At 39.3% G+C, this 26590-nt stretch overlaps 2 protein-coding genes across 4 annotated transcripts; both read right to left on the bottom strand.

Moving 5' to 3' along the window:
- Positions 1-1483: 1483 nt before the first annotated feature.
- On the bottom strand, positions 1484-9767 carry LOC131551552 (uncharacterized). 3 transcript variants are annotated; one of them, XM_058794563.1, is made up of 3 exons: positions 5286-9767; positions 3486-3610; positions 1484-2993 (listed from the first exon to the last, which is right to left on the bottom strand). In XM_058794563.1, the coding sequence occupies exon 1, from the start codon at positions 9756-9758 to the stop codon at positions 7785-7787; it is 1974 nt and encodes a 657-aa protein (XP_058650546.1). In that variant the 5' UTR covers positions 9759-9767; the 3' UTR covers positions 1484-2993; positions 3486-3610; positions 5286-7784. The 3 variants fall into 3 exon arrangements, with proteins under 3 accessions (XP_058650546.1, XP_058650545.1, XP_058650544.1); XM_058794562.1 differs by having other exon boundaries at positions 3486-4852; XM_058794561.1 differs by having other exon boundaries at positions 3486-9767.
- Positions 9768-19396: 9629 nt separating this feature from the next.
- Positions 19397-25175, bottom strand: meox1 (mesenchyme homeobox 1). The gene is made up of 3 exons (XM_058794004.1): positions 24422-25175; positions 20774-20946; positions 19397-20157 (listed from the first exon to the last, which is right to left on the bottom strand). Exons 1-3 carry the CDS (start codon positions 24876-24878, stop codon positions 20035-20037), a joined length of 753 nt encoding a protein of 250 aa, XP_058649987.1. The 5' UTR covers positions 24879-25175; the 3' UTR covers positions 19397-20034.
- Positions 25176-26590: the final 1415 nt, after the last annotated feature.

The raw sequence follows: 26590 nt of genomic DNA on the forward strand, positions 1-26590 counted from the left end.
TTAATAGGATATATGGATAGGATAGATGTTATTGGGTTTAATAGATTAAACCTTTTTTAATTGCACCTTGTTTCTACATTTTCCTCATATTCTCTAGAGCAGGGGTCACCAAGTTCAGTCCTGGAGGACCGGTGTCCTGCAGAGTTTAGCTCCAACCCTAATCAAACACACCTGAAGCAGCTAATCAAGGCAGCAAGTCTTACTATAGGTATACTTGAAACTTCCAGGCAGGTGTGTTGAGGCAAGTTGGAGCTAAACTCTGCAGGACTAGATCCTGCAGAGGTCTAGAGTATGAGAAGAATGACAGTTGAAGGATATAAATATCATAAATTTTACATTATTATCTGATGTAATCTTAGGTGTCATTATGGACAGAATTTCTGTTCATTTTTACACACTGCAAAAAAGGCTTATCTTATTGTATTTTTGTCTTGTTTCTAGTCAAAATATCAAAAAACAAATCTTAAATCAAGCTGCATTTAAAATTACACATATAGTCTATTAAATATATATGATATTTAGTCGTTTCCTGAAGAAACAAAATCTAAAATAAGTGAATTTTGCTAAAAACAAGTACTCACCCTTAGGCCATCCAAGATGTAGATGAGTTTGTTTCTTCATATGAACAGATTTGGAGAAATTTAGCATTACATCACTTGCTCACCAGTGATCTGGTGGTGGTGATCTGCAGTGAATGGGTGCCGTCAGAATGAGAGTCCAAATAGCTGATACATGCATCACAATAATCCACAAGACTCAAGTACTTCAATTAAATATTACTTTTGAATGGCCTACAATAGAGAAAGAAGCTTTTTGGAATGATGTACTTACATCATCTTACCAGCACGGGTTAACTGGACCATGCTAACAGACCAAACCTTGACTTCTTGGTCTGAATTGCATGTGCTTAAAGCTCCTGTGGCTTTATTTTTAAATGGAGTTCTTGCATGAAGCTTACTTCCCCTACCCAAAGTGTTCCCATGGTTTTAGCGAGCTGAGTGATGTTGAGTGAGCCGACCCTGAACGAGGTCCTCCAGTGCCCATTTACACAGACACGCATGCTCTCATCAGACCCTACACAATCAAGCAGTTCAAGCATTTATCCAAACAAGGGTTTATCCAGTCGCATAAAACAATTGCTAAGAGATTTGGATTCCATCAAGTTTTCCCTTTCCAATAGAATTAGCCAACTGATGAATTTAGAGAGGAGAATGATTATCTATCTATCTATCTATCTATCTATCTACCTTCCTACACTGTAAAAAACTTAGAATTTGCTGGCAGAAAATTACCAGGACATTTTCTGTTAAATTTATGGACATTTCCTTCAATATTAAAATGGAAAATTCTGTAGATTTACATTTTCTTCTGTACCATAAACGGACAATCCGTTACGCAGAAATTTCTAAAAAAATTATAGCATAGGCCTATCTTTATCAGCAAATAAATCCAGCACAATATATACAAATTGAACATGGTTTATTTTTACCTCATGTAAACATTCTTAAAAGTGTTCAGTAGCTTTTATTTGCCTTTAACAGGTGAAGACAAAAATATTATGACATCAATTAATTTAACAATGTGTAAAGCACCATTGAAAATGCTTGTATTGTGGAAAACATTTTAGTTTTAAACAGCAACAGGCAGAAAAAATAAAACATGAGCAGGTTACTTGTACAATATTGGTGTTGCACCAAATAGTGGTCACAAAGATAAACTTCACTGTGAAACAGTCACGAATCAAAACTTTTTCAGATAGGCCTACATGGGGAAATAATTATACAAAGACAGGGCTGTCATTAATAACAATTGTTATAGACTTATAGTCAATAGTCAAGTGGAACGTTATTTAAAAGGACAGTTCACCCAAAAATGTGAATTGTCATCTACAACTGACATGGTACTGCAAAAAAAACTTTCTTGTATAGCATTTGAAAATAAAGAACAAAGATTCATGCACTCGTGCCTGACATTTCAATGTGAAACTAATGCCGAGTTCACACTGCATGATTTTAGCCCGATTTTTCACTCGCCGACAGGTTTTGATAAATCGCCGACAAATGCCCAAAATCGGAGACAAATCGGAGCTCGTTCACGTGAGTGACAATCGCGCAGTGTGAATTATCAAAGACACGATCTGAGGGAATCGTGATTCACAATCCTGCTGTGTGCAATGATTTCTGACTGAAAACTACATCGGCGATGACCTTCAGCCAATGAGAGACAAAGATACAGGGCAGAGAGAAGTTCGGTGAGGAGTTATAGACCATATCAGTATTTTAATATGTACAATTATATCATAAAGAAACAAGCACAAACATGTGCTTGACCAGCTGCAACATCAGCATAACAGTTACTGCAAAATTATTATTTACCACTCTTCGCAGAACACAATCCCTGTTCCCTGCATCTCCCTCCTGCATAATCTGTTTTTGTTTTTGTAGCTGGAAATCAGCGCACAGACCATTTGCGGGCTATATTGTTTTAATTCTTCCAGTCTCGCTCGAGAACAACGGGCTGACGCACGCGGGTTCTCGCGTTATTTCCTTATCACTTCTTGTGTGTGTTTTGGTGTGAAACGTAGTTTGCGGATCAGACAGAGTTGTTGGCGATTCTTCCTACTGTGAAATCGTGCAATGTGAACACATCAGCGACTGAATGTTACCCTAGATAGTCATGCAGTGTGAAAACAACAGCGATCCGATGAGTTTGAAAATCGTGCAGTGTGAACTCGGCATAAGAGAACTATACAATCTAAATTAAGAGCAGGGCTCCAAGTGTTTGTGTGCTTTTAGTATCTCTTGCCATGTGCCAGCTTGAGGAAACTACTTTTTTTTTTTTTTTTGCTGCATTCAGTCCAAGTTCCATATTGAGATTTGAAAAAACCTCAAATTGTCCATGGATTCTTGAAGTTGTTCATACATGAGTCTTGGAAGCATAGGTTCCCTTCATCTGAACCTTTGACCCTCGTTCAGGATTTCTTCACAGGAAGACTGGAATTGATAAGAAATGAAATGAATGAAAGTGAAGTACAGAGTAACGTGCAGAAAAGGTTGAGATTGAATTATCAAGTCCCAGTTCAAACATTGTTTATAAAATGCTAAACTTGCATTTCTAGTGGTCTCCAATTGCATCTGTCATGTGATCTTGTCAACAATGTTTTATGATATACTTAAAGGGTTACTCCACCCTAAAATGAAAATATTGTCATTAATCACTTACCCCCATGTCGTTCCAAACCCGTAAAAACTTTGTTCGTCTTCGGAACACAATTTAAGATATTTTCAGAAAGCTCTCAGATTTCTTCAAAAATATCTTAATTTGTGTTGCAAAGATGAACAAAGGTCTTACGGGTTTGGAACGACATGAGGGTGAGTAATTAATGACAGAATTTTCATTTTTGAGTGAACTAACCCTTTGATTATTTTCAACTAATCAGCAACAACAAAATGCTTTATACACAGTTTCATTATTATGTTCCTTACATTTGTATGAATTCCAGCGTAGGTACCATTCTCCTCTGGATGTTTTATGTTTAAAATAAAATGAAGAAAATGTGTAGCTCAGCCACAATGGGGGAGGAAATGGTAACTTCTTGAATGACAGCAATCTGGAATCACCAATAACAATAAAGAAATAAGAAATTATAAACAACTCATTGTAAATTCAGAAAGCCACTCCAAACATTGATTAAATCTTTCCTACACAAATGACTTCAATAACAAAGTCAACTGAATAAACGACTCAATGACTAATTTTTTGTCAGTATTGAACATCTCTAAAGGTAAATAAAAATGGAAGCATATGGGTAGCAAAATTCAATTTGAAATGTTAAATTTGAAATATGCAAAATGGCAATGTAGTTCTGTATTTTAATTTACATTTTGCCATACGTGTCCAAAATTTTGTGCAAAATGAAAATTCAGTTATATAACTGGCATTTGCCATTTTCTACACTAGTTTTAATGTGCAAATTAAAAAATATATTTTATCCCTTTATAAGTTGCAAAATTAAAACGGAAATGTATTACACAAATTGATTAGATGTCCAAGCAAAAACTGTAGCAAAATTATCATTTAAATGCTGTTTTTCCTAAATGCATTTAGACTTAGGGGTAGGACACTTGGGATTGCATTTCCATCACAATACCGCGTGACAATTGTAGAAAAATGCAGTGAGAATTTGAGGATTCATTCTGAGCCAAAGGTGCAGCAAAAGGGTAGCAAAATGGTGATTTAAATGTCTTTTATTTTTCTTAAATGCATTGACACTTACATATAAGACGTTTCAATAGCATTTTCATTTAATACCCTGCAATGAATAAAGTTTAAGTAAATGTGGAAAGCGTTTGGTAAACGGTGAATATTGACCTATTGTGCGTCCTGTTGTTGAGCCTAATGATTGACAGGTCAGGGGCGTGTTGCATTTTCAAATACATTTCAAATCCACATTGACTTTATATCCATAGCGAGGTATTAAATGAAAATGCAATTGAAACGTCTTATATGTAAGTGTAGGAAATGGCAAATGTAAATTATAATTGAATTTTCATTTTGCACAAAATATTGCCCATTTGTGTGGGAAAATGTCAATTTAAATACAGAAATACATTGCCATTTTACATATTGCATTGCCATTTTGCATTTTACATTTCAATTTGAAATTTGCTACCCATATGTATTCATAAATAAAAACTGTTAATGTTGGGGATTGCCCCACTAATGCCAGTTCTTTAAAGGTGTTAACCACTTCAGCACTCTGATCAGGGAGTTGGAGTCATCAAAATCTTTCCACCATTTATTATGTGCAGGGTTTAACCATATACACATTGATTTGCATAGAAGGTAGTTTCTGCAATGAAGAATAAACAGAAGTAAATAATGTCTAACATAAATATTTGCATACTGTTCCAATAAAACAGCACGTTTCAAATTAAACAATAACTCTCAATGTGCAATTAGTAAAATAATATCCTAATTACTGGATGTACATAGAATGTAAAAGGAGCATATAAACAACTTAAAATACGTTATATAACATCCTCATTACGATATGAAAACATAACAAATGTAGAATATACTGTATGGAATCAGAAACATATTTAAACGAGATGTTAAAACATTAGCAAGATAAGCCGCAATATAACGGCACTTCCACGTGCGTTTCACGTGATGAGTTAATGATCATAAAGATCGCGAACCACCAACTTCACAGGCTTAATGTAGAAACAGATTTAGCAGTATAAACATCCAGTATTATAAACAAAGTCATGGAATAAACTTACTTCGTCAGTAACTTTTCTCTGCACTTAGCGATGCTGCACAGGTGGAAACTGCGTCACATTCTGTCAGCTCTGTATGCGTAACCAATAACGCGGCACTTACGCCAAGCACGTAGCGTAGTGCATATTTACATAATAAAAGCTCTTACCAGATATAAAATAAAAGTGTTAATAATCGTATGAATAGTATAAATATAAAGAATAATATGCATAATGTAAAGAATTCACAACAGCCGCCCCCACAGTTGAGTAGCAAATGTGCAAGTTAAGGGAATTCTTTAAGAGTCTTTGGTTTCGTCCTTAAAGGCTGGCATGGGAATGAGGTGGGCTACTGGCCTGGTGTACACTTTGCCTTGAACACTGACGTCTGCTGTTCTCACACATCCATCATTGCTGACCACAGTCTTGGTAACTTTGCCAATGGGCCACTGAGCCCTGGGAAGTTGTGGATCAATTATTAAAACCACTGATCCTACTGTCAGAGAGTCTGATGGCTTGTGCCACTTCTGGCGTGTCTGTAGTGTGGGCAAGTAATTCCTTGTAAACTGAGTCCAGAATTGATCCACAAGATTTTGACAATGGCGCCATCTGCGCCGCCCCATTTCTTCTGAAGCATACGCCACTTGCGGAAGTGATGCATCTCGCCGCCCCATGAGGAGAAGGTTTGGTGTAATGGGGTCTATATCCGCAACGTCTGTGGAGACATATCCAAGGGGTTTTGAATTCAAAATGCCCTCTACTTCTACTAATACTGTAGACAGGACATCTTCTGAGACAGACTGAATTCCAACTGCCACCTGTAGAGCAGCTTTGATGGAGCGGACCTCTCGCTCCCAAACACCACCAAAATGAGGAGCATTAGGCGGGTTGAACTTGAAGAGGATCTGATAATCGGCCAGCTGCTCCTTTAATTGGGATTCCATAGCAGCAAAAGCTTCACGCAGTTCTCGATCCGCACCACGAAAGTTTGTGCCACAGTCTGACCTAATCTCCTTTGGTCTGCCACATCTGGCTATGAATCTTCGAAGATGATAAGGGCCGAAGCAGTCCACTCCAGTAGAATAAAACGGTGGACAGAGAAGTCTGAGCCGCTCTGGTGGCAGGTCTGCCATTTGTGGTACCTTAGGCTGAGCTCTGATTAGATTAGTTACTGGATCCCACTCTGGAGCTAGACATATTAGTCAACTGTGGTTTGGTATAGGTTTGTGTGTTTTGAGGGCTGTTGTCTCCTCAGGGAAGCTCTGAGCCTGACACTTCCTTAGTAGGATCAACTCTGCTTCACGAGGATCAATGAGCTGAGCGCTCGCCGAACCATCTGTCACTTGTTGACATACCTGCCGTGTTGCTTCCACTAACTCTTTCCATGTGCTGAACTGACTGGCATCCGGAAGGGTATGATCTGGTTCCACAGTGGTTAGGCAGCAGATAGTGACACCTTTCAGTTCGGGTAACTCTTCTGACCTTGCCGGTTCAGGTCTCTTTGGCCAGGGCTCAGAACTCAGTTTTAGAAACAATGGTCCCTGACTCCAGCGCCCAGGCACAGTAAAACTTGAGAGGGGTTTACCTCTGGTGATATCATCCACTGGGTTTTGCTGTGTGTCCACGCACTGCCAAGTACTGTGATCTGTCAACTCCTGGATTTCTGACACTCTTGTTCCAACAAAGACTTTGAACCTACAAGAGTCGGACTGAAGCCACTCCAGCACAGTTGTAGAATCTGTCCACAAAATTGTCTGCTGAATTGTGAGAGTGATCTCATCTTTCAGAAGCTTCGCTAGCTGGGCTCCTGCTAATGCTGCACAGAGCTCCAAGCGAGGCACAGACTGTTGCCTCCTGGGAGCAACTCGTGATCTCGCCATAATGAAAGTGGTATGAACGGCATCTTGTGTATACTCTACCAAGTAAGCCACAGCCCCATATGCTCGTTCTGATGCATCGCAGAACACATGGAGGTCGTATTTCCGTTGTACATCACTGGGAACTGATGAGTAACAGCGAGGAATTGTTATGACGCTGAGATACTTTAACTCACTTTCCCATGTGTCCCAGGCAGCATGAAGATCCTGTGGCAGATTTGGATCATCTCAATCCCTTTTTTTGGACCATAGTTGTTGAATGAGCACTTTTGCCCGTGTGGTGAAAGGCACAATGAACCCCAATGGGTCATACTGCGTTGCTAGCACTTGATAGGCTGTTCTCATTGTTAGTGTGGCGTGTTCAATGGGACGATATTGGTATCCTAGTGTATCAGCAGCACAATTCCACCTGAGACCCAAAGTTGGTTCCATTGGATCAGTCCTGTTCTGTTCAAGCCATTGTTCTGCAGCTGAAGACCTTGCTTCTGTGGGTAGATGAGAGATCACTGATGGCTGGTTGCTAGCCCATTGTCTGAGGTCAAAACCGCCCGTAGCTAGCAGACTGCGCAGTTGATCAACTGTTAGCTTGGCCTCAGATGTGGTTGGAAAGCTTGCCAGATAATTGTCCACAAAAAACTTTGCTGCACTACCTGTAAGCACCTGGGTAACTCTCTTGGTTATTGCGAGCATGCTGTTGCACAGCAAAAATGGCACAACACGGGCTGCTGGTTGTACCAAACGGCAAGACTTGCCATTCGTACACATCTGGACAGTTCTCACAGTGCAGATCTCGCCAGATGAAGCGAAGAAGAGGTCGGTCCTCAGGCAGCAAGTGGACCTGATGGAACATTCCGCGAATATCCGCACTTACAGCCACGTGGTGTTGGCGGAATCTCAAGAGAACGCCCAACAATGATGGACCAAGTGCAGGTCCTGGCAAAAGCTGATCATTCAGAGACAGACCTTGATACCTGAATGAGCAATTGAAGACCAGTCTTGGTTTATCGTTGTGACACACAAGGTGGTGGGGAATGTACCAGGCCTCCTCTGATTTGGTGACTTCTTCGGGTTGAAGCTTAGAAACATAGCCTGCCTTAATGAGTTTATTAATCTCACCAGAGTAGATAGCAGCTTCCTTGGGGTCTTTCTGAAGTTTCCTCTCTGTACTCCTCAGACTAGGCATAACGGACTGAATTGTGCTTGTGAGTTTCGGAGCACCAGGTTTGCGTAGGAGGGCGGTGGCATACCGCTGAACATCGTCTACCTGAATCCTCTGTGTCCTGCATTCGAGAAGTTTAATCGCTTCTTGATCTTCCCTGGATCGAACCACCAGTTTCTCATTCCGATAAGGCAGGATGTCAAGCTGCCATAATTTCTCAACATTACGGTAGAGCAAGTCATCGGGACAGGCAGTTGACACGAAAAGACACTGATGCACTGAGCTGTGACTTGGGGTGCTCTCCTCAGTCCCTTGAAGGGCCCAACCAAGGGCTGTGTGCACTGCGATGGGACCACCTTTGGATCCTTGACAGACTGGCTTATCTGCTGTGATAAGATGGACATGGTCTGATCCTATCAGTACCAGTGGACGCACATTGTGGAAGGACTGTAATGGGAGCCCTCTGATGTGAGCATACCGTCTCTGAAGTCTCTGCACTGGATATGATTGCTCTACTAAGTTCAGACCTGAAGCTGTGAAGGCTCCAAGTATCTGGAAGTGCCTCTTTGGTTCACTCTTTGGAGAGATTTCTAAGTTAATCTTGGACCCGGAAAGGTGAGTGATGTCGGATCGTACCGTGCGTAGAGCCAGTATTTCAGGTTCACCTCTCAACTGAAGCATTTGAACGGCCATTGGTAAGATCATGGTTCTCTGCGCTCCATCGTCCAGTACAGCGTAAGTCTCCACTGACTTGAATTTGTTGTGTAGCAACACTGGTACCACTTTAAGAAGTACTCTGCTGGTCGCACTAGCGGGTGTGAGGTAGACGCGACTCTCTGATGTGCTTGCTGTGTTTGTTGGATCATCACGTGCTATACGGTGAAGCACCTGTAGATGTATTCCACCACAGTCACTGCATGGCTTTTTGAGGTTACACATCTCTGATTCATGCAGTCGTGCACATCGCCAGCATCGCTTTCCATCAGAAATCCACTTTTGCAGGTCTGCAACTGACTGCTCTTTGATGTTATCACAGCGTGTGATGTAGTGCTCTTTATTGTTGCAAAAGATACAGAGTACCTTGAGCGGTTTCTTTTGCTTGGGCTCTTTGGGACGGGTAGAGAGTGCAGTCTCAGCTGGAGATGCACCATGGTAAAGAACTAGACTTGGCCCCTTTGGTTTCGCTGAGGGTTTCCCTGTCGTGACACCTGGAAGCCTCTCGTGTTGGTAGCGCTGCACTAATCGAATAGACAGTCTCTGCTGCTGTGCTTTGACTTGTAGCCATCCAGCAAAGTCTTGCAGATTGTAGGGGTTAAGACTTATGGAGTTGAGCTTCCCCTGCTGTTGAAGGAACTCAATGAAGCCATCTCGAAGATACTTTGGCAGCTTGCTAAGTAGGCGGTCCACATGTGAGCAACAGTTAAGCTCCATCCCTCTGGGTCCCTCTAGAGACAACAGCATACTGACCAGGAGATGAACTCGCAAGGCAAAGCTTTGAAAGCTGTGGCTATCATTGGGCTTAACATCTGGTGATGTAAGGATGGCTGCTATTTCACTTTGAGCCAGTTGATGTGGCTGACCCTACTGTAACTGAAGCGCTTGCATAGTTGCTGAATACGGGTATGGATGATGTCGGCAAGACTGCCCTATCATTTGCGCTTCAGGCAGTTTAAGATGTTCCAGTAGTACATGGTATTTGTACTTCTCCGTCAGCTCTGGGTAAGGCTCCAGCAAATTGTCCAATGCCAGCTTCATATTAGCAAATTCTCTTTCACTGTCACTTGTGAAGTCTGGAATTTTAGGTTTAGGGGGACTATACAGTGTCCGTTGAGGTATACTACCACCTGGTGAAGCTGCAAGCTGGGCTGGCATCAGCTGTGGTGCGGCTGCTACAGTGCTCACTGAAGGGACTAAACCAGGGATCATATTTTGAGAGGGTGATGTTGATGGCACCATTGTTTGGTGTAGAGGGACATAACTGAATGAAGTGGGTGCGTTCACCGGCTGTATCTGCAAATACGGTGTTGCCTGATAGCCATGCGGTGCCATAAGATGCGGATTGGCAAGTGCTGGCGAATTCAGCGGCTGTGGCTCAAGGGGCTGAAATGATCGTTTAGTATCATGAGTTACCGCTCGTTTCTGACTGTGCAGAATTCTAGGAGAATGAGAGGGAACAGGCTCATATGGTTGTGATTGTAAGGGATGTGAGACAGGAGATGCTGTGCCAGAGGAGATAGGGGAATCCAGTAAACCTGTAGTTTGTGGATGACTTGGTTGGACTGGAACAAATCCATGGTTACGACTCTCCGTCTCTGCTTCAGGAACCACATCTGTCCTATGTGACCTTTCTTCATGTCTCACTGATGTGCTTACAGCAGCCTGTTTCTCAACATTTAGCACTGTGTCCCGTGAGAGTAAGGGTGAAGGGCTTGATGAACTAGAAGGTGCAGGAGAAGATCGTGGCGATGATGCAACAGTCTGTACCTGTTCATTGTCCTTGTTTTCCAGTTCCTCCTTCAAGAATGACTTGATGTGTTCCATCATCTCGTCTTGGCGGTACTTTCGTTTCTTAAGCCGATCTAATTTCCTGAGAAGATTGTCCATTTCCACTGTCTCTCCTCTTTATCCTTCTCGTACATGGATTCCATTAATTTTGTTAATGAGTCCATACTCAATAAGTCTGATTGACTTGGACTGGGCGTGGCTCGACGTACACCTTGGCTGGAGGCTGTATCTGCTTGACTTGTATACACTGCGGCTGCTGCTCCTCTCTGCTCCTCTGACTCCCTTTGAACAGGACTGGAGGAAAGCAGTCAAGATCCGGCTCGAAGGACCATTTGTTGGGGATTGCCCCACTAATGCCAGTTCTTTAAAGGTGTTAACCACTTCAGCACTCTGATCAGGGAGTCGGAGTCATCAAAATCTTTCCACCATTTATTATGTGCAGGGTTTAACCATATACACATTGATTTGCATAGAAGGTAGTTTCTGCAATGAACAATAAACAGAAGTAAATAACAATGTCTAACATAAATATTTGCATACTGTTCCAATATAACAGCACGTTTCAAATTAAACAATAACTCTCAATGTGCAATTAGTAAAATAATATCCTAATTACTGGATGTACATAGAATGTAAAAGGAGCATATAAACTTAAAATACGTTATATAACATCCTCATTACGATATGAAAACATAACAAATGTAGAATATACTGTATGGAATCAGAAACATATTTAAACGAGATGTTAAAACATTAGCAAGATAAGCCGCAATATAACGGCACTTCCACGTGCGTTTCACGTGATGAGTTAATGATCATAAAGATCGCGAACCACCAACTTCACAGGCTTAATGTAGAAACAGATTTAGCAGTATAAACATCCAGTATTACAAACATAAAGTCATGAAATAGACTTACTTCGTCAGTAACTTTTCTATGCACTTAGCGATGCTGCACAGGTGTAAACTGCGTCACATTCTGTCAGCTCTGTATGCGTAACCAATAACGCGGCACTTACGCCAAGCACGTAGCGTAGTGCATATTTACATAATAAAAGCTCTTACCAGATATAAAATAAAAGTGTTAATAATCGTATGAATAGTATAAATATAAAGAATAATATGCGTAATGTAAAGAATTCACAACAGTTAATAAATAAAACAGAACACAAAGTCATAAGAATGCAGGGGGTGACTGGGATGCACAGTACAGCAGCAATAACGACCTGTAATTAGAAAAGAAAACAAAAGAAACACCATGAATGTCATGAACTGCGTTCCCTTTAAAACATGACTCACATCGACACACATCTGACACATCCCAACTCTTTACATCAGTCAAGACATTTTAACTTATTCCTCATATTTTTTGGCATTGTCAATAAACAAAGAGGTTATGGTGGGAGGTTTCTAGATTTATAAATGACAAAGTTTGTGTAACTTTCTTTCACTATATGAACATGTAATATTTGTTTTTTTTTTAAACTATGACAAGAAGTTTGAAAATGAGGCTTACATAATCAATCTTTTGATTATACTTGTTAAGTTTCATATTCATCTTTGTAAATTCAGCAATCAGAAACCTCTTTTTTTAGATATCTATTTAAGCACTATTAAGGAGAGTACAAACAAAAAAGCTGTAAAAACTGTATTTATTTGGTATAAGTTATTGTGATTTAGCAAGGCCTTTAATTTTTTTTTTATTATTATTTTTTTGGTTTTATATATTCATGTATAGTTAAAATGTTTTTTTTTCTTCTTAATGTTTTTTTTTTTTTTTTTGTATACCCTTGGCACTTTTGTCTTCTATTTGTTGTTGTTCAAGCATTAATAATAATAAAAATAAAAAACATTTTAACTTATTTAAGACTGTCACTCGCCAAAAATTGTCATTTTGACATTATTTTGTGTGCTTTTGTCCGTGTAAGTGCGATGCGCTACTGGCGCAGCGGCATTCTCTGCGTGTGCTTGACATGTGTGCGTTCACAGACAATGTGCCAGTAACGTTACCGAATTAACTTCTCGTGCGTGTGTGTATCCTAAACAAGACAATAAAATGTTCAAACCTCGTTTGGCAGAAAAGGTGCGTTATCCTTGAGGAATTCCGCGATGTCAGATCTTCACCTAGTCGTATAATCTCTTTTAAATAATAATAATAAAAAAAGGTCGTAATGGCTTTTCTTGACAATTGCACTGCCGCTCCTGTTGAAGGCATAAAGCGCTCTAAACACAGTTGTACCGCACTTTAGATTTAACGTTATCACGGCTGCTTAACACCTCAGTAACGTTAGTATGCCGGATGCTTTACAACACGCTCAGTAACAAATAGGCTACACCGCATCAACAACAATTAAAAGTTAATAAACTTTTATTTATAAAACTGTGAGCACACTTTAACACGAAACTTACTCCAGGTCGAGTGAGATGTGACGGTGTGCTGAAAATGTTGAACACGACATTCATTTGCCAAACAAGGCAGACAGCAACTGTTAACGTTACAGTTTGTTACATTTGACAAAAAATAATTCACCACGGAAGTGTAAGAAAGGTTCCCCAAACCTGAAATCCGACTTCAAAATGAAATTTTGACTGAGACTATATCCGTGAATAATGGCGTCTGCTCAAGCACTGTTTTCGCGCCAATAATCGACTGATTATTACGAGCTTCTTTTTCCCACAATGCAAAGCGGGGAAATACGGGGAAACACGGTAAAAACCAAATACGGAAAATTACTTCTTCTTCTTCTTCTTGTATTGTTTATTGGCGGTGGGCAAGCCCAGAAAATTCCTTCAAATTATTACGGTATATTGTACTGTATTTTTACGGAATTATTTTTTTACAGTGTACCTGTCTGTCTGTCTGTCTGTCTATCTAGGCCTATCTACCTACCTACCTACCTACCTTCCTACCTGTCTGTCTGATAGTTAGTTAGCTAGCTGTAAATATCTGGAATTTCTTTTGATTCCAGGAATAATGTTCTTACTACCTAAAAGCAGAGGCGGACAGTAGTGAAGTATTTTTACCCTGCTGTAAAAGTACTTTTCAAGTGTCAGTACTTTATCAAAGTGTTTTTCTTTGGAAAACTTTACTTCACAACATTCCAAAGCATAATAGGCCCTATTATACTTTTTACTGCACTAAGTTTTGTATCAAATATCATTTAATACTTAATTACATTAGAAATCTATTACTTCCTTTCTTTTACTCAAGTAAAAATAATTCAAAGATTTACTTGAGTACAAGAATTTACTACATTTTTAATGTTCTTAAGTATTAAAGGTAAAAAAGCCCAACAACTTTCATTTATGAAATGTAGTGCAGTAAAGTATGACATTATGCTTTGGAATGTAGTGAAGTAAAGTTTTCCAAAGAAAAACACTCTGGTAAACTACAGATACTTTTTCAATTTACTTGAGTAAAGTCAAAAATACTTCATTACTGTCTGCCTCTGCCTGAAAGGAGCCACTGAACTTATTGTCATTCGTCAATAAAGTGATAAACAGACATCTAAACATATGTCTAATCTCTTAGATAGATTCCAATAAGACACAAATATAATACATAATATAATACAAATATTTGACATTGAATAAGGAAATGCAATAAAATAACAATGAATAGATAATTCATTAAATTGTGTTTAAAAAAAATAGAAAGTTAATAGAACATCTATAATAAAAAAGATAATATTTTTTTTATATCCTCAATGGGTTTATGAATTCAAAAGCACCAGATGTAAAATAAAATAGCAGTAATTTTAAGGAAGAATCTGAGGAATGTTGAACACATGTATACTATGTCTCTTAATCTTTCAGCCTCTCAAAATATGTACCAGTTGATCCCTCATCTTTTACTGCAGACGATAAAAAATGAGGTAATAACTTTTATTGATTATATGTCTGTGCTATAGTAAGAAGGTCTATTGTTCGGTGTAGCAGATCCTGATGGTTGTGGTTCACTGAGTCGGGGATCTCACAGGGGCAGCACCTTCAGCTGCCAGGATCAATAGTATTGGGTATTAAACTGCTGTGGCAGATACCGGATCAAATGAAACTATCAGACAAGACTTCTTTTGTTTGGTAAGGGCTGTCTGGCGTCTGATACACCTCTGAGAGAGAGACAGTAGGAGGTAGACTGAAACAGCACAGCTGATGGATAGCTACTGTGGTGCTCCACTGGGCTGCCATGTGAGCACGGTTATTTGTTACTGAAGGATCTTTAAATTAAATTGAAATAAATTGAAATAAATAATTTAGATTAAAAAAATATATATTTTTAGTATTTTGTCAACATAGCTTATATGTAACCTGTAAAAAAAAAAAAAAAAAAATTTTTGTAATTGTATTGCCAGATCTTATTTAGACTAAGATGGTAGATGGCAAATTTTCCGCTTTTAACATAATAGTTTCCCGGTTTAACATTTTCTACATATGGGTCAAGCAGTGATTTTTATGTTCCATTTTAGATTATTCATGGGGCGCTGTGACCAGGTCCTGTCCTGTTTCTTTCCTGCTGTGAGGTAAATGGTCAGTCCAAACTACTGACAAACAACAAAAGAGATTATTTTTAGTAGATTCAAATAAAATTTCCTCTCTACTTTGGGTTATAAGAGCTGTCAAAGGAACATGACAGGAAGCCCTGCATAATTTAAAACTGCACTGCATGTCTCTGGCCCATCTTGAATGATTGTGCAATGAAACTGTGAGATTTACTTCTCCTGAGGGGATCACTAATCATTACAGGGACTTTTGGGGGGCGCGGATCTTCGCTGACCACATCCTCTCAATAGAAGCTGTTTCAAAAGATTCTCACACACACACATACGCACATGTACACACACCTGAACAGGCAATACACATGCATTTTTCTTCTACTTTTTCTTCTCTAGTGGAAGTACTGTCATGGGAGGATGTGCGGAAGCTATCACACATTTCCTCTGTTTCTTCCTCCCCTCCTTCCCAGCAGTTTCTTCTCGAGACAAGGGAGCAAATATCAGACAGTTCTGTAAAGACAGACATTAGAGTAAATTTGCAGGTTCTCTCAGGACGATGTAGAGATGGCTGTCAGAGAAAAACTGCAGACTAGTTTTATGATGTTACTTCATGGCTCAGTGGTTTGATCCTCTGAGCCTCTGTATTGCTATGTAATAAAAGCTCATAATATTAAAGACTGATCATTACCGGCTCTAAGAGCAGATTAATTGATTGATTTATCCATTCATTCATTACATTTTTTTTTTCTAAACAACACTAAAGTAAAATTGGGGGTGGGGGGGGGGGGGGAATCTCAGTAATTAATTGGTCAATTTTGCAAACAATTATAAAGAAATAGCAAGTAAGACATTAAATTAAACACATTTTTTTATAGTAGAATAACTGAAATAGTATTTTCTTGTAAAACATATTCCAATAATCTTTTTTTATTATTACAACTTTGAAAATAACATGAGGTATGATGACTGATTGACTGAATAGCAATAAATAAATACAAAAAGATCAGTACAAAAAGAATATAATTTTGTAAAAATAAGCGAATAAAAATAATTATACTTCCTATGGAGAAAATGTATTGATGTCACGAAAGGTTTCTGAGGTATAATGGCTCTAATAGCATAAACAAATAAATAAATAAGATTTGTGTATGAAAGAAATAATTTATAAAAGTGATACATTTAAATTTATTAAATGTATAAATTATAAATACATGTAAATCTATTAATGACAATACTGGACAAAAATAGATTGATTATAGTACTGACCTTTATTTTGTAAACCAGAAGTAAATAACATTGTGTAATTTTCATCTAGCCTATTTGTGACCCTGGACCACAAAACCAGTTATAAGTGTCAATTTTTCAAAATTGAGATTTATACATCACCTGAAAGCTGAACAAATAAGCTTTCCATTTATGTGTGGTTTGTTAGGATAGTACAATATTTGGCCGAGACACAACTATTTGAAAATCTGGAATCTGAGGGTGCAAAAAATTCAAAATATTGAGAAAATTTCTTTAAATTTGTCCAAATGAAGTTCGTAGCAATGCATATTACTTATAAAAAATTACGTTTTGATATATTTACAGTTTGAAATTGACAAAATATCTTCATGGAACTTTACTTAATGCTCTAATGATTTTTGGCATAAAAGAAAAATCGGTCCCACTTTATATTAGGTGGCCTTAACTACTATGTACTTACATTTGAATGAATTAATCATTTGGTACAATGCACTTATTGTGTACATACATGTTTTTACATTGTACTTATATTTTAAAAAATACCTATATGTAATTACATCTGTAATTAGTTTCTGTAATTACATTTATAATTACACTGTTGACTCATCCCTTACACCTTAACCCACCCTTAAACCTACCCATACCACCAAACCTGTCCGTAACCTTACCCATATCTCACCTCAATAGTAGCAATAGTGTTTTGCAATACAGTATGAACACAATAAGTAAATTGTACTTATTTTTTGATGTAAGTACATAGTAGTTAAGGCCACCTAATATAAAGTGTGACCGAAAAATCTATCATTTTGACCCATACAATGTATTTTTGGCTATTGCTACAAATATACCCCAGCGACTTAAGACTGGTTTTGTGGTCCAGGGTCACATTTAGAAGTAAGAAAGTATATGTTTAATGTGCTCTGAAAATTACTTGAATATGCTTTTCCCAATAAAAAAGTTCCCAGTAAAAAAGTGTAGTTATCAAAAATGTAGTTTGGCAGGGCTTGTGGTTGCATAGCTGAGCTGTGTGAAGGGTCATGAAGCTTTGATGTCAGAGTGAAATGTTGCCTCTGTAAACAATAACACCATACAGATGGACCACAGCACTGAAGCAAGGCCACGCTTTAATTCTGCGGCCGGCTCATAGATTTGACCTGCACACCTCCGGCTATCCATCACACCCTCACCCACCCCACCCCACAAAACACCAAACATCACCAGCCTCTTTATATGTTTCTACCATATTTATTCTCTCTGAGCAATATGAAATGCTGTTGCATTGCAGGCTGAATCTCTTGTTGCATAGCCAAACTAATGTATTTTTGTCTTGTTATTTTGCTGGCCACAAAAAGGTCAAATTGAAAAAGCTTACCGTCAAGAGCCACTTTAAAATGTCTCTTACTGAAATATACATTCGTCATCGAGAGCTCAGCCACAGAATGATGAAACTGCCCTACTTTGTCTTCTGGTTTCTTTAGTTAACTGTCAGTCTGAGCTGTGAGCGTTCATCCTGTTCAGTAGACCAGACTTCTCTGCCATCTGTCTTTCTTTCTCTCGTTTCCTCTCTCCGTTTTACCCCAAGAGAATCCTCGTCTAAATGAAGTCACCGGGCAAACGAGTGCTAGTACTCAAGATCACGTTACTTAACATGCTATTTTTTTGGGGGGCCAAAATTAAACAAACCAGTACGGTTCTGTTTAAATAGCTTGTATGCGAATGTGTCTTTAAGAATAAATCCCCTACTGTGTTTATTTTAGTAAACGTCACAGGTGTAAATGGACCAATGTAGTGTGCTTTTATTAGGAGCTCTAATATCATAATTAAGTTTATACGCATGGCTTATTTTCATAGTCATTACTAAAAAAGCAATAATAGTGCATGTAATGGTGGAAAGCAAGCCGAGGCAGCATAAGGTCAGGGTCTTAACCCCATCATGGGTGTGTTTGGAACTATTCCTGCGCCGGTCCACCTCACAGGCCACTCACCTCTCCTGTCTTTGTTTGGCCGGCCGGCCAGCCAGAGTATAGGCCCACCATTGTGAGTCCCTGGACCCTGGATGCTTTACCACTGTTTTCTTTGGGAAGCAGGAAATTGGATGACTGGCTACCTGCTACAACAACATCCTGTACTTGAGAAGTCATCTTTTCACTCCTACCCACCTATTATTCTCCACAGCACTACACAAGCGGTCACTCTCCAGACTTCTGGTGCGAATCGCCCCCACGTGGGCTGGTCTGAGTTCTGGTTGAAATCGATTTTCGGGTCGATCCAGATGCTTCCTTCAAAACTTTGGGGCCAAGAGCGGAGTTGATCCCATTGCACTTTCACCAGAGCTTTGAGAGCTTTCTGGAAGATTGTTATTATGCTTAAAGGCATAGTTCACACAAAAATTAAAATTCTGTCTTTATTCACTCTCATTCATGTCATTCCAAATCTGTTTGACTGTACTTCTTTCTTCTGTGTGAAGAAACTCCTTTTTTTCCTTAAAATGAGTGAGTGGGGTCCACATTGTTATTAAACCTCAAAGACTTGAAAACAGTTGAAACATTCTTCAAAATATCTTCTTTTGTCTTTTGAGAATAAAAAAGTCATGGAACTACATGATGGTGTGTAAATGACAGAAAATTCATTTTTGGGGGAACTATCCTTTTAATGATAATGAAACAACCCATCTTGGATCATGAATCTATTTCAAATGTATTCATGTCACGCACACCAGTACAATAGTTTTAAATCTCATATAATTGATTGTTGATATTTATGTTACATTTATGAAATATATGCATGCTTTTGGTGTAATGCTGCCTCCCGCCAGTAGGTGTCAGTATAAAATTGTCCGTATTACAATTCAAATAAGACCGGAAGAAAAAATAATCACAATTAAATCAAATATTTATTTATTTTTTCTCATTTTTATGCAACATCTGCGTTTTATTAATTTCATATAAAAAGAGAGGTACAAAAAAAAGTTCAACAAGGTTTATTCTAAGAGTAACCTGACAACACAATTTAGGGAAAAAATAAAGACTTGATAGCGATGCTTTGGTGGTTTGGCGTGATCCTGAGACCGTCTAGTCATTCTTTGGAGCTTCACAGGTGTTTCTGATCAGGGTTCAGGCACCATCACCACAGTGTGAAAGACCTACATCATGCCGTCACGGCTGGAGGTCAAAGCTATTAAACCAGGGCATGAACGGTTAATATAAATTGTTTTTACACGTGAGTAATTGGGTTTTTATAGGCCTCTGATTTCACTCGATCTGTTTATGAATGAAAGTGAAACATGTGGACTGAAAGTGGATGGTGCTTCCAAGCCGTTGAAGCTCTGTTGATAATTAGTCATCTGAGCGAAAAGAGCAACAGGAAGCACGGACGCTTTTGTCCATGAGCAGTGTAACGGGATACGTGGAAGGACTAGTGAAAAATTGGACATCGTGTGTATGGCCAGGGTGAGTTGGGTGACTGTAAATATGAGCAAATGTCTAGATCAGAGTTTTACTCAGAGCTGGGCGACGCGGCAGAGTCCATCTCATCTGCTTCAAGGTCGTGAGGAGATGCGGGCTGTCCTCCTTTCACTCTCTTCCACTTCATCCGTCTGTTTTGAAACCACACTTTCACCTGTGAATAAAAACGTTGATGCATTAAAACTGTCTGGAAATGATTTTGAGAATAAACGCATACTCTCTTGAGTGATTCAAAATAATTCTGCAGCCAGCAAATCAAGAGGTTTGTGACATTACTTTTTGACGGCTAAGCTCTGAGGAACACAAGTCTGTGACCCCTGTGCATCCCTCGCTCCCTGTGGAAACACAGGAACATGGACCATCTGTTCCCACACTATTTTTACATGCTCCTTCTTGACTGAATCTGTCTGCCACTCATTTTGAAAGCAAAGGGTGGCAGACGGCCAAGATATGTAGGATGCATCGGAAAAAGTGGAGAAAGAGTTGCAAAGGGATTCAGCCCAGAGTTGTGCTGGGATCTGGCATGTGCTTGGGACTCAGGCCTGGGAAAACCATCAAGGACCAAGCTAAGTGTGGTCTGAGCCTAAGAAAAAAAAAAAGAGCCTAGTCCGAAATCGCTGAAGGGCGAAGTCAGGGATTGATGGGATGACGGCTCTACTTCAGTATTGTCAATCATATTTCACACAGACTCGTTTAGACTTGACGGATGAGTTTTCTTTGCTGTTTTCAGCCAAAAATACCACTAGCACAAGCTGAAGTATCTTTTGTACCTGTCTCTCAGTGAGGTCAAGGTTGACAGCGATCTCGTATCGGCGCAGGCGGGTCAAGTAGTTGTGGTGGGTGAACTCGGCTTCCAGCTCCCGGAGTTGCTCCTTGGTAAAAGCAGTCCGTTCCTTTCTGGCCTTGCAGTTTGAGTCTGCTTTGAAGCTTGAGTCCTGAATATCTAGAGGATACAAAGGAAAAAGAGACTAGTTAGCATTAGTTTTGTGATCTGAGACAGTTAAATTATATTTTTAAAGCAAACATTTATATATAAATAAAGCAAACATTTATAAATAAATAAATGCTGTTCGACGTTACTCAGTGGAACATAAGAAGATATTTTGTGGGGTTTGTGGTTCTAATGTAGTTTTGGACCCTGTTTACTGTCATTGTCAATAGTGTCAAAACATATGTCAAAATGTCTTCTTTTCTGTTCCACAGAAAAAGGAAAGTCGTGCAGGTTTGGAACGACATGAAGGTGAGTAAATGATGACAGAATTTTCAACTATTCCTTTAAAAAATAATAAACTCTAATGCAACACTGAAGTTCAGCTCCCCCAGGAGCGGCGTGTTTTCATGCATGTTAAGTTTAAAACTCTGTCTGCATTAAAACATGGTTACAAGGCGTTTTGTAGGCCACACAGAGCACACATTTGCGCAGGGCTCAGTTCAGATCACAGGGTGTTTGAGCCCCAGTTAAAGCATGCCAGGAGTTTGGGGGCTGTCGGGGGCCACAACTGACCACAGAGGACTCAAGTTAGCAAGGAATGCACCGGAACATTGTTAAATCCGCTAACAAAAGAACAAAGGCTCGGATGGGTCTAGCTGAAATCTAAGAGTGTGAATTTGTGCCTTATATATTCCCTGCCACTGAAAAACATTTTCCTTCAAAATGCATTCAAGTTTAATTAGTTATTCCAACCTTGTGACCCTTTATATGGCGCATATTAGAATCAGTAGCACTGAAAGAAAGCTGATGCAATTTCTGCAAAATGACTTTAATTTGTCAATGTGAGAATTCGTGCTTCGTGTTCACCAGATCTTGGCCAGACTGTGAAATGGACTGGATTGCCAGATGTGAGTGGGAAAGTGAGACAAGTACTTTCTCACATATGGCAACCTGTAGCCGCTGTTCCTTTTAGAAGGTGCGTTATTATCGTCATTAAAGTCCTGTTCATTTAAATGCACTGCCGAGGGTAATAAATGGAAAGGTGGTGGCAGGTTGGGGGAGAAACACCTGGCACTGTGTGTATGTGCGTGCTCCCAAAAAACAGACTCCAATAAATTTCCCCAGCAAAAGCCCATAAACATTTAGGGAGCAACCTCTCCCCCCGGTGGGGTGTCTGGTGGGCATTTGGCATTTTGTATGTAGGAGGCACTAAAGTAATTTGACCAAATGAAGTCAAGACTAATTGACAAGCTTAATTTTATGCCAGTTATTGTCAGATACCAAACAAAAAGGAACAGTCAAAATTACTATCTATAAATGTGTTCAACAAATATTCAACACATACTAATAATCTCTAAATGACAACAGAAGAGCAGAAGAAATGTATTTACACACACACACACAAATACATAATATATTATATACAGTATATTTAAATAAATTTATTTTCACTCCAAAATTTGATCAAATTTGCTTCTGTTGTCTCAATTCATGTCATTAAATTCTTTTCCATGAAAATGTCGCTTCTCTAAACTGAAATAAACTGCAGACCTATGATGTAAGAGAAAGAAAAGTGATGAGCACATCCTTCGTGATTCAGAATTCATTTTTGGAGCGAATATCACATCTGTTTACAATTTCATGCAATCATTGAGTGTCTGCTTGTCATTTCAGGTAAAAAAAAATAAAAAAAACCTAGTGAAAACATAATCACTACCAGATTTGATTATCATATCCTTGCCAAAATGTTCACACCTTCGCTCTATCATTTACACCAACACTTTCCCTCATATTAATGCACGCTTAAACTTCAAACTCGGTGATGAATATTTTCATGATGGTGAATTTCTCTCCAGTCAAATGGAGAGTGTGTTCTGTGGAGATCCTGTTACCGCTTAACGACAGGAAAATGTCAATGGATAAGAATGTAGAAGTGGGATCGCAGGCAAGTTATATTACAGACGTGGTCTGGCTTGTTTCGACCGCAAGTGATGTAGGGTTACATTAAGGTAACTCAGAGAAGGAAGGGGTATATTTATTCCCCACATTAGACTATGAGGCCTGGATGCATTGTTGTAGCAGAGGGCCTGGTGATGGATTTGAGCTAATCATTTTTAAATGCCACTCATAACGAATATTGTCTTGCTGTTTTGGCCAATGCTATACAAAGCACTAATGGAGAAATGTATTTATCTTCAAGACATTTTCCCTGATCTCAGAAAAGCGGTCTCAGTTTCCACAGAAAGGCTGAGAGATGAAATTAATGCACCAGATGTGCCACAAACACTGAGGTTCACTTTTCCTCTTCTCAGAATAGCGTGAAATCGGAAATATGGAGAGCGTTCATTACAAAAATGATGTCGATATGGACATCATTATCCAGAAACTGTAAGACTCATCAAAACCTACATTTATTTAGATTTGAAAATGGGTGAATATGAACTTTTAGCACAAAACTTTACATTTCGATAGAGAACACTATCGAGTTCTGTAAGGGAAATTTTAATAATAATAATAATAAACCTTCTATGACTCAATTTCAGTGATGTTACACTTCTGATACTGGACACAAGATGCTAGCTTCATTTTTGAGCATCTTTTCTTTTGGAAGTCCAGTATATTAGACTTGAAGAGATATACTTGAACACATATATCCACTTATTCACATACAGTCCATGACAGTAAAATCTGATTCTTTTGTTGACATTTCCAATTTAGATCTTTCACATCATTCATTTGAATCCAAATATTTTAGAAAATCAGATCTGTGTTGAGAAAGTGTGACAGATGTTACTGAATGTCAAAACCACCAAACAGATGATTTGAAAACAATAGCAAACACTGTAAAGCTGAACTTTACCTAAGAGCTTCCAACAATGGAAGGAAACAACTGCAGAATAATATGCACAAAATAATGTGTTATAGGTCATCCTTCATGTGCATGCTTGCTGTGAGGAGTTTTAAATAGAATATCTGGAGTAAAATCTATTACTTCCTTAGTTCAACCGAAAATGAAAATTCTGTCATCGTTCACCCTCTTTTTGTATATATTGCTTTATTCGGCAAAACACAAAAGGAAAAGTGTTTTTTGCCCATACAATGAAAGTCAGTGGGTTTGAGTGTTGTTTTGGACCCCACTGACTTTCATTACACAGACAAAAACAGTTGTGATAAATAATCTTTTTTGTTTGCCACAGAAGAAAGAAAGTCATTCAGGTTTAAAATGATGAGAACGTGAGTAAATGATCACAGAATTTTCATTTTTTGATAAAGACAGACCACTATCGCTATAACCACAACGGCGGTGTGTTTGTCAACCCAAACAACCCTTATGCTGTATTTTGTGCACAACTGATGCTAAGTTAAATGTTTTACATAAAGCGCTACAATTTCTGAGCAGGCAACAAATGAGAAAGTTCACATGATTCGGAGTGAATCACTCCAGCCATTGCCTCATATCTCATTCACTCTTGCCTAAATGACTCACCTGTGAATTCTCTTTTCCGCTTGGAGCTTTTTTTCTCTGTGTCAACCGCTGGCACACTTTGAGGTGAGTACTCTCCCTCTAGACATGCTGTGACTGCTCCAGGCAGCCTGTCTCCCCCTGCACTGTCCAAATCAGCTCCCACCGCTTCTGCCGCCCCCTGGCACGGCTCTTGCCCTCTGCCTCTGGGTTCACAAGGAGAGAACTGCCACTCCGTCCGCTGGTACCCGCCGTGTGCCTCCGGATACAGTCTGTCCTCGCGAGGGTAAGCGTGCGGCGCCGACACCAGGGAGAAGTCTGTGTAGGCCAGGAAATCGTGCTTCTGGTGCAGGGCGAATGGGGCCTGCTGGTAGGGCTGTAGCCCAGCTCCGGACCCTCCTGAATGGGGGCTCCTGACGCATCCCCACAGAGCGCTGCCCGTGTGAGGGCTCCGCATGCAACTGCTGGCTGGCTGATCCATGCTGAAGAGCACACAGCACAGAGTAGGTGTCCTCAGAGATGCAGCTTTTTGGGTCTGGTGCAAGTCAACGTGGGAAATATCCACTTCTGCATGTGCACATCAACGCCTCAAAGTCCACCTTTGCAAATCAATAAGCAGATGTTTGAAAGCAGACCGCCTTTCTGTTAGTCTGGTGTAAAACATCAGCTCACACACTCTCTCATTCAGCTTTCAGCCTGACCCACTACATCCACTCTCAGCTCTACACGCTCTTTTCACAGTTCTGAGACATTCCTGACAAGCGATCCCTCCTCCTTTTTAAACGCTTAGGTGGGAAAGAGTAGCAAGTTTATGGAGTGTAATGTGAGCTTGCAGAGGAGGAGTCCTGCGGTCCACATGTTGGTACCCCCCAACCCAGCCCTGCCTCATATACTATTAATCATGGGGGATTTTATATGCACATCTAATGGGATTTCCAGGTGCTGGCTTTTAAAGGAACATTGTCTGTAAAATATAAAATGAACACCCACACAGGAAAGTTGACCGGATCCTTTTTAGCTTCTTTTATCCCCAAAACCCCCATTTTCACTCTTCTACTTTTTTTTTATGCAATTCACGTTTTTGGTGGGAATTTGTACCCCACTCAGTATGGACCGTGCTCCATCCTGGTGCTCTGTAGTCTGCGTTAAGGACGTGTGTATTGGCTGTGGACACAGCCAGGGGTTTCTCACACACTGCTGGTGAAAAGGCCTGACTTAAGCAGTGTTTTCTTCCACACCTCTGGCGCGCACAAGCTCTAGTACAACAAACACACAAACATGCTGTCATTAACACCAAATTAGTCTGTAAACTCATTAGCATCTTAATTATCTGAATAATTTGAAGTTATAAAAAACATGGCTGAATAAAAATTCTGAATGAAAAATGTGTAAATGTTCATGTTCTAAAGTGTGGGTAATTTTATTTTATTTTTTTAAGTCAAAAGGCTGATTTCATTTGATCAAAAATACAGTAAAACAGTAATATTGTAAAATATTATTAGATATTCTATTCTATTATTATAGTTTTCTATTTTAATAATATGTATTTTATTCCTGTGGATTCAGGAGGCCATGCTCCAGTCTTCAGTTTCACATGATCATTTAGAAATCATTCTAATGAGCTGATTTAGTTCTCAAGAAAATAATCTTTCTTTATGTAAACATAACTTACACTTTAAAGATAGCAGTACTCATTTGTGAGTTCAATTTTAAAATCCAAGTTTCAGTTTGGAAAAGAACTGTTGCCAGTAATATGGATTTTTAACAATGGCATGCTTGGTTTCATATAAATGAACACTGATAAAGAAGTCCCTGCTATCCATATTTCACATTGTTTGCAATCATGCAAGCAGTGTATCTTCCAAATGTGAAGTCATTTCTCCTGTATCCTAGCCATGTGTTTGTTCTGGCAGGTACTCTACTGAGCAGATTTCACTTGACATTTCAATGTGGTTGAGGTTGGAATCTCTCGTTTTCTCTCTCTACACAGTCTGTATAACAAGTGATGGAAAGCAAACGTGTTTAGTTGCCTTTATAAGAACTGTGGTTTGTGGTTATTTTTATTGTTGCTTCACTTTGTCCTCTCTGTGATCCTGACCTTTGTGAACAGCACAGCCTTCACCTCGACTAAAGCAGCGTAATGTTTAAAGGCTCTGAGGTAAGACTGCAATCCTTTCCCTTTACCCAGCAAAT

This window comes from Onychostoma macrolepis, chromosome 12 (genome assembly GCF_012432095.1).
Source record: "Onychostoma macrolepis isolate SWU-2019 chromosome 12, ASM1243209v1, whole genome shotgun sequence".
Taxonomy (NCBI): Eukaryota; Metazoa; Chordata; class Actinopteri; order Cypriniformes; family Cyprinidae; genus Onychostoma; species Onychostoma macrolepis.

What these genes read in the sequence shown, in the direction of transcription:
- LOC131551552 (XM_058794563.1), bottom strand. Translation starts at nt 9,758, where the DNA reads ATGCTGTTGTCTCTAGAGGGACCCAGAGGGATGGAGCTTAACTGTTGC.
- meox1 (XM_058794004.1), bottom strand. Translation starts at nt 24,878, where the DNA reads ATGGATCAGCCAGCCAGCAGTTGCATGCGGAGCCCTCACACGGGCAGC. An exon ending in GCGGAAAAGAGAATTCACAG is followed by an intron (nt 20,947 to 24,421) that starts GTGAGTCATTTA and finishes TGTATCCTCTAG; the next exon opens with ATATTCAGGACTCAAGCTTC. An exon ending in TTGACCTCACTGAGAGACAG is followed by an intron (nt 20,158 to 20,773) that starts GTACAAAAGATA and finishes TTTTATTCACAG; the next exon opens with GTGAAAGTGTGGTTTCAAAA.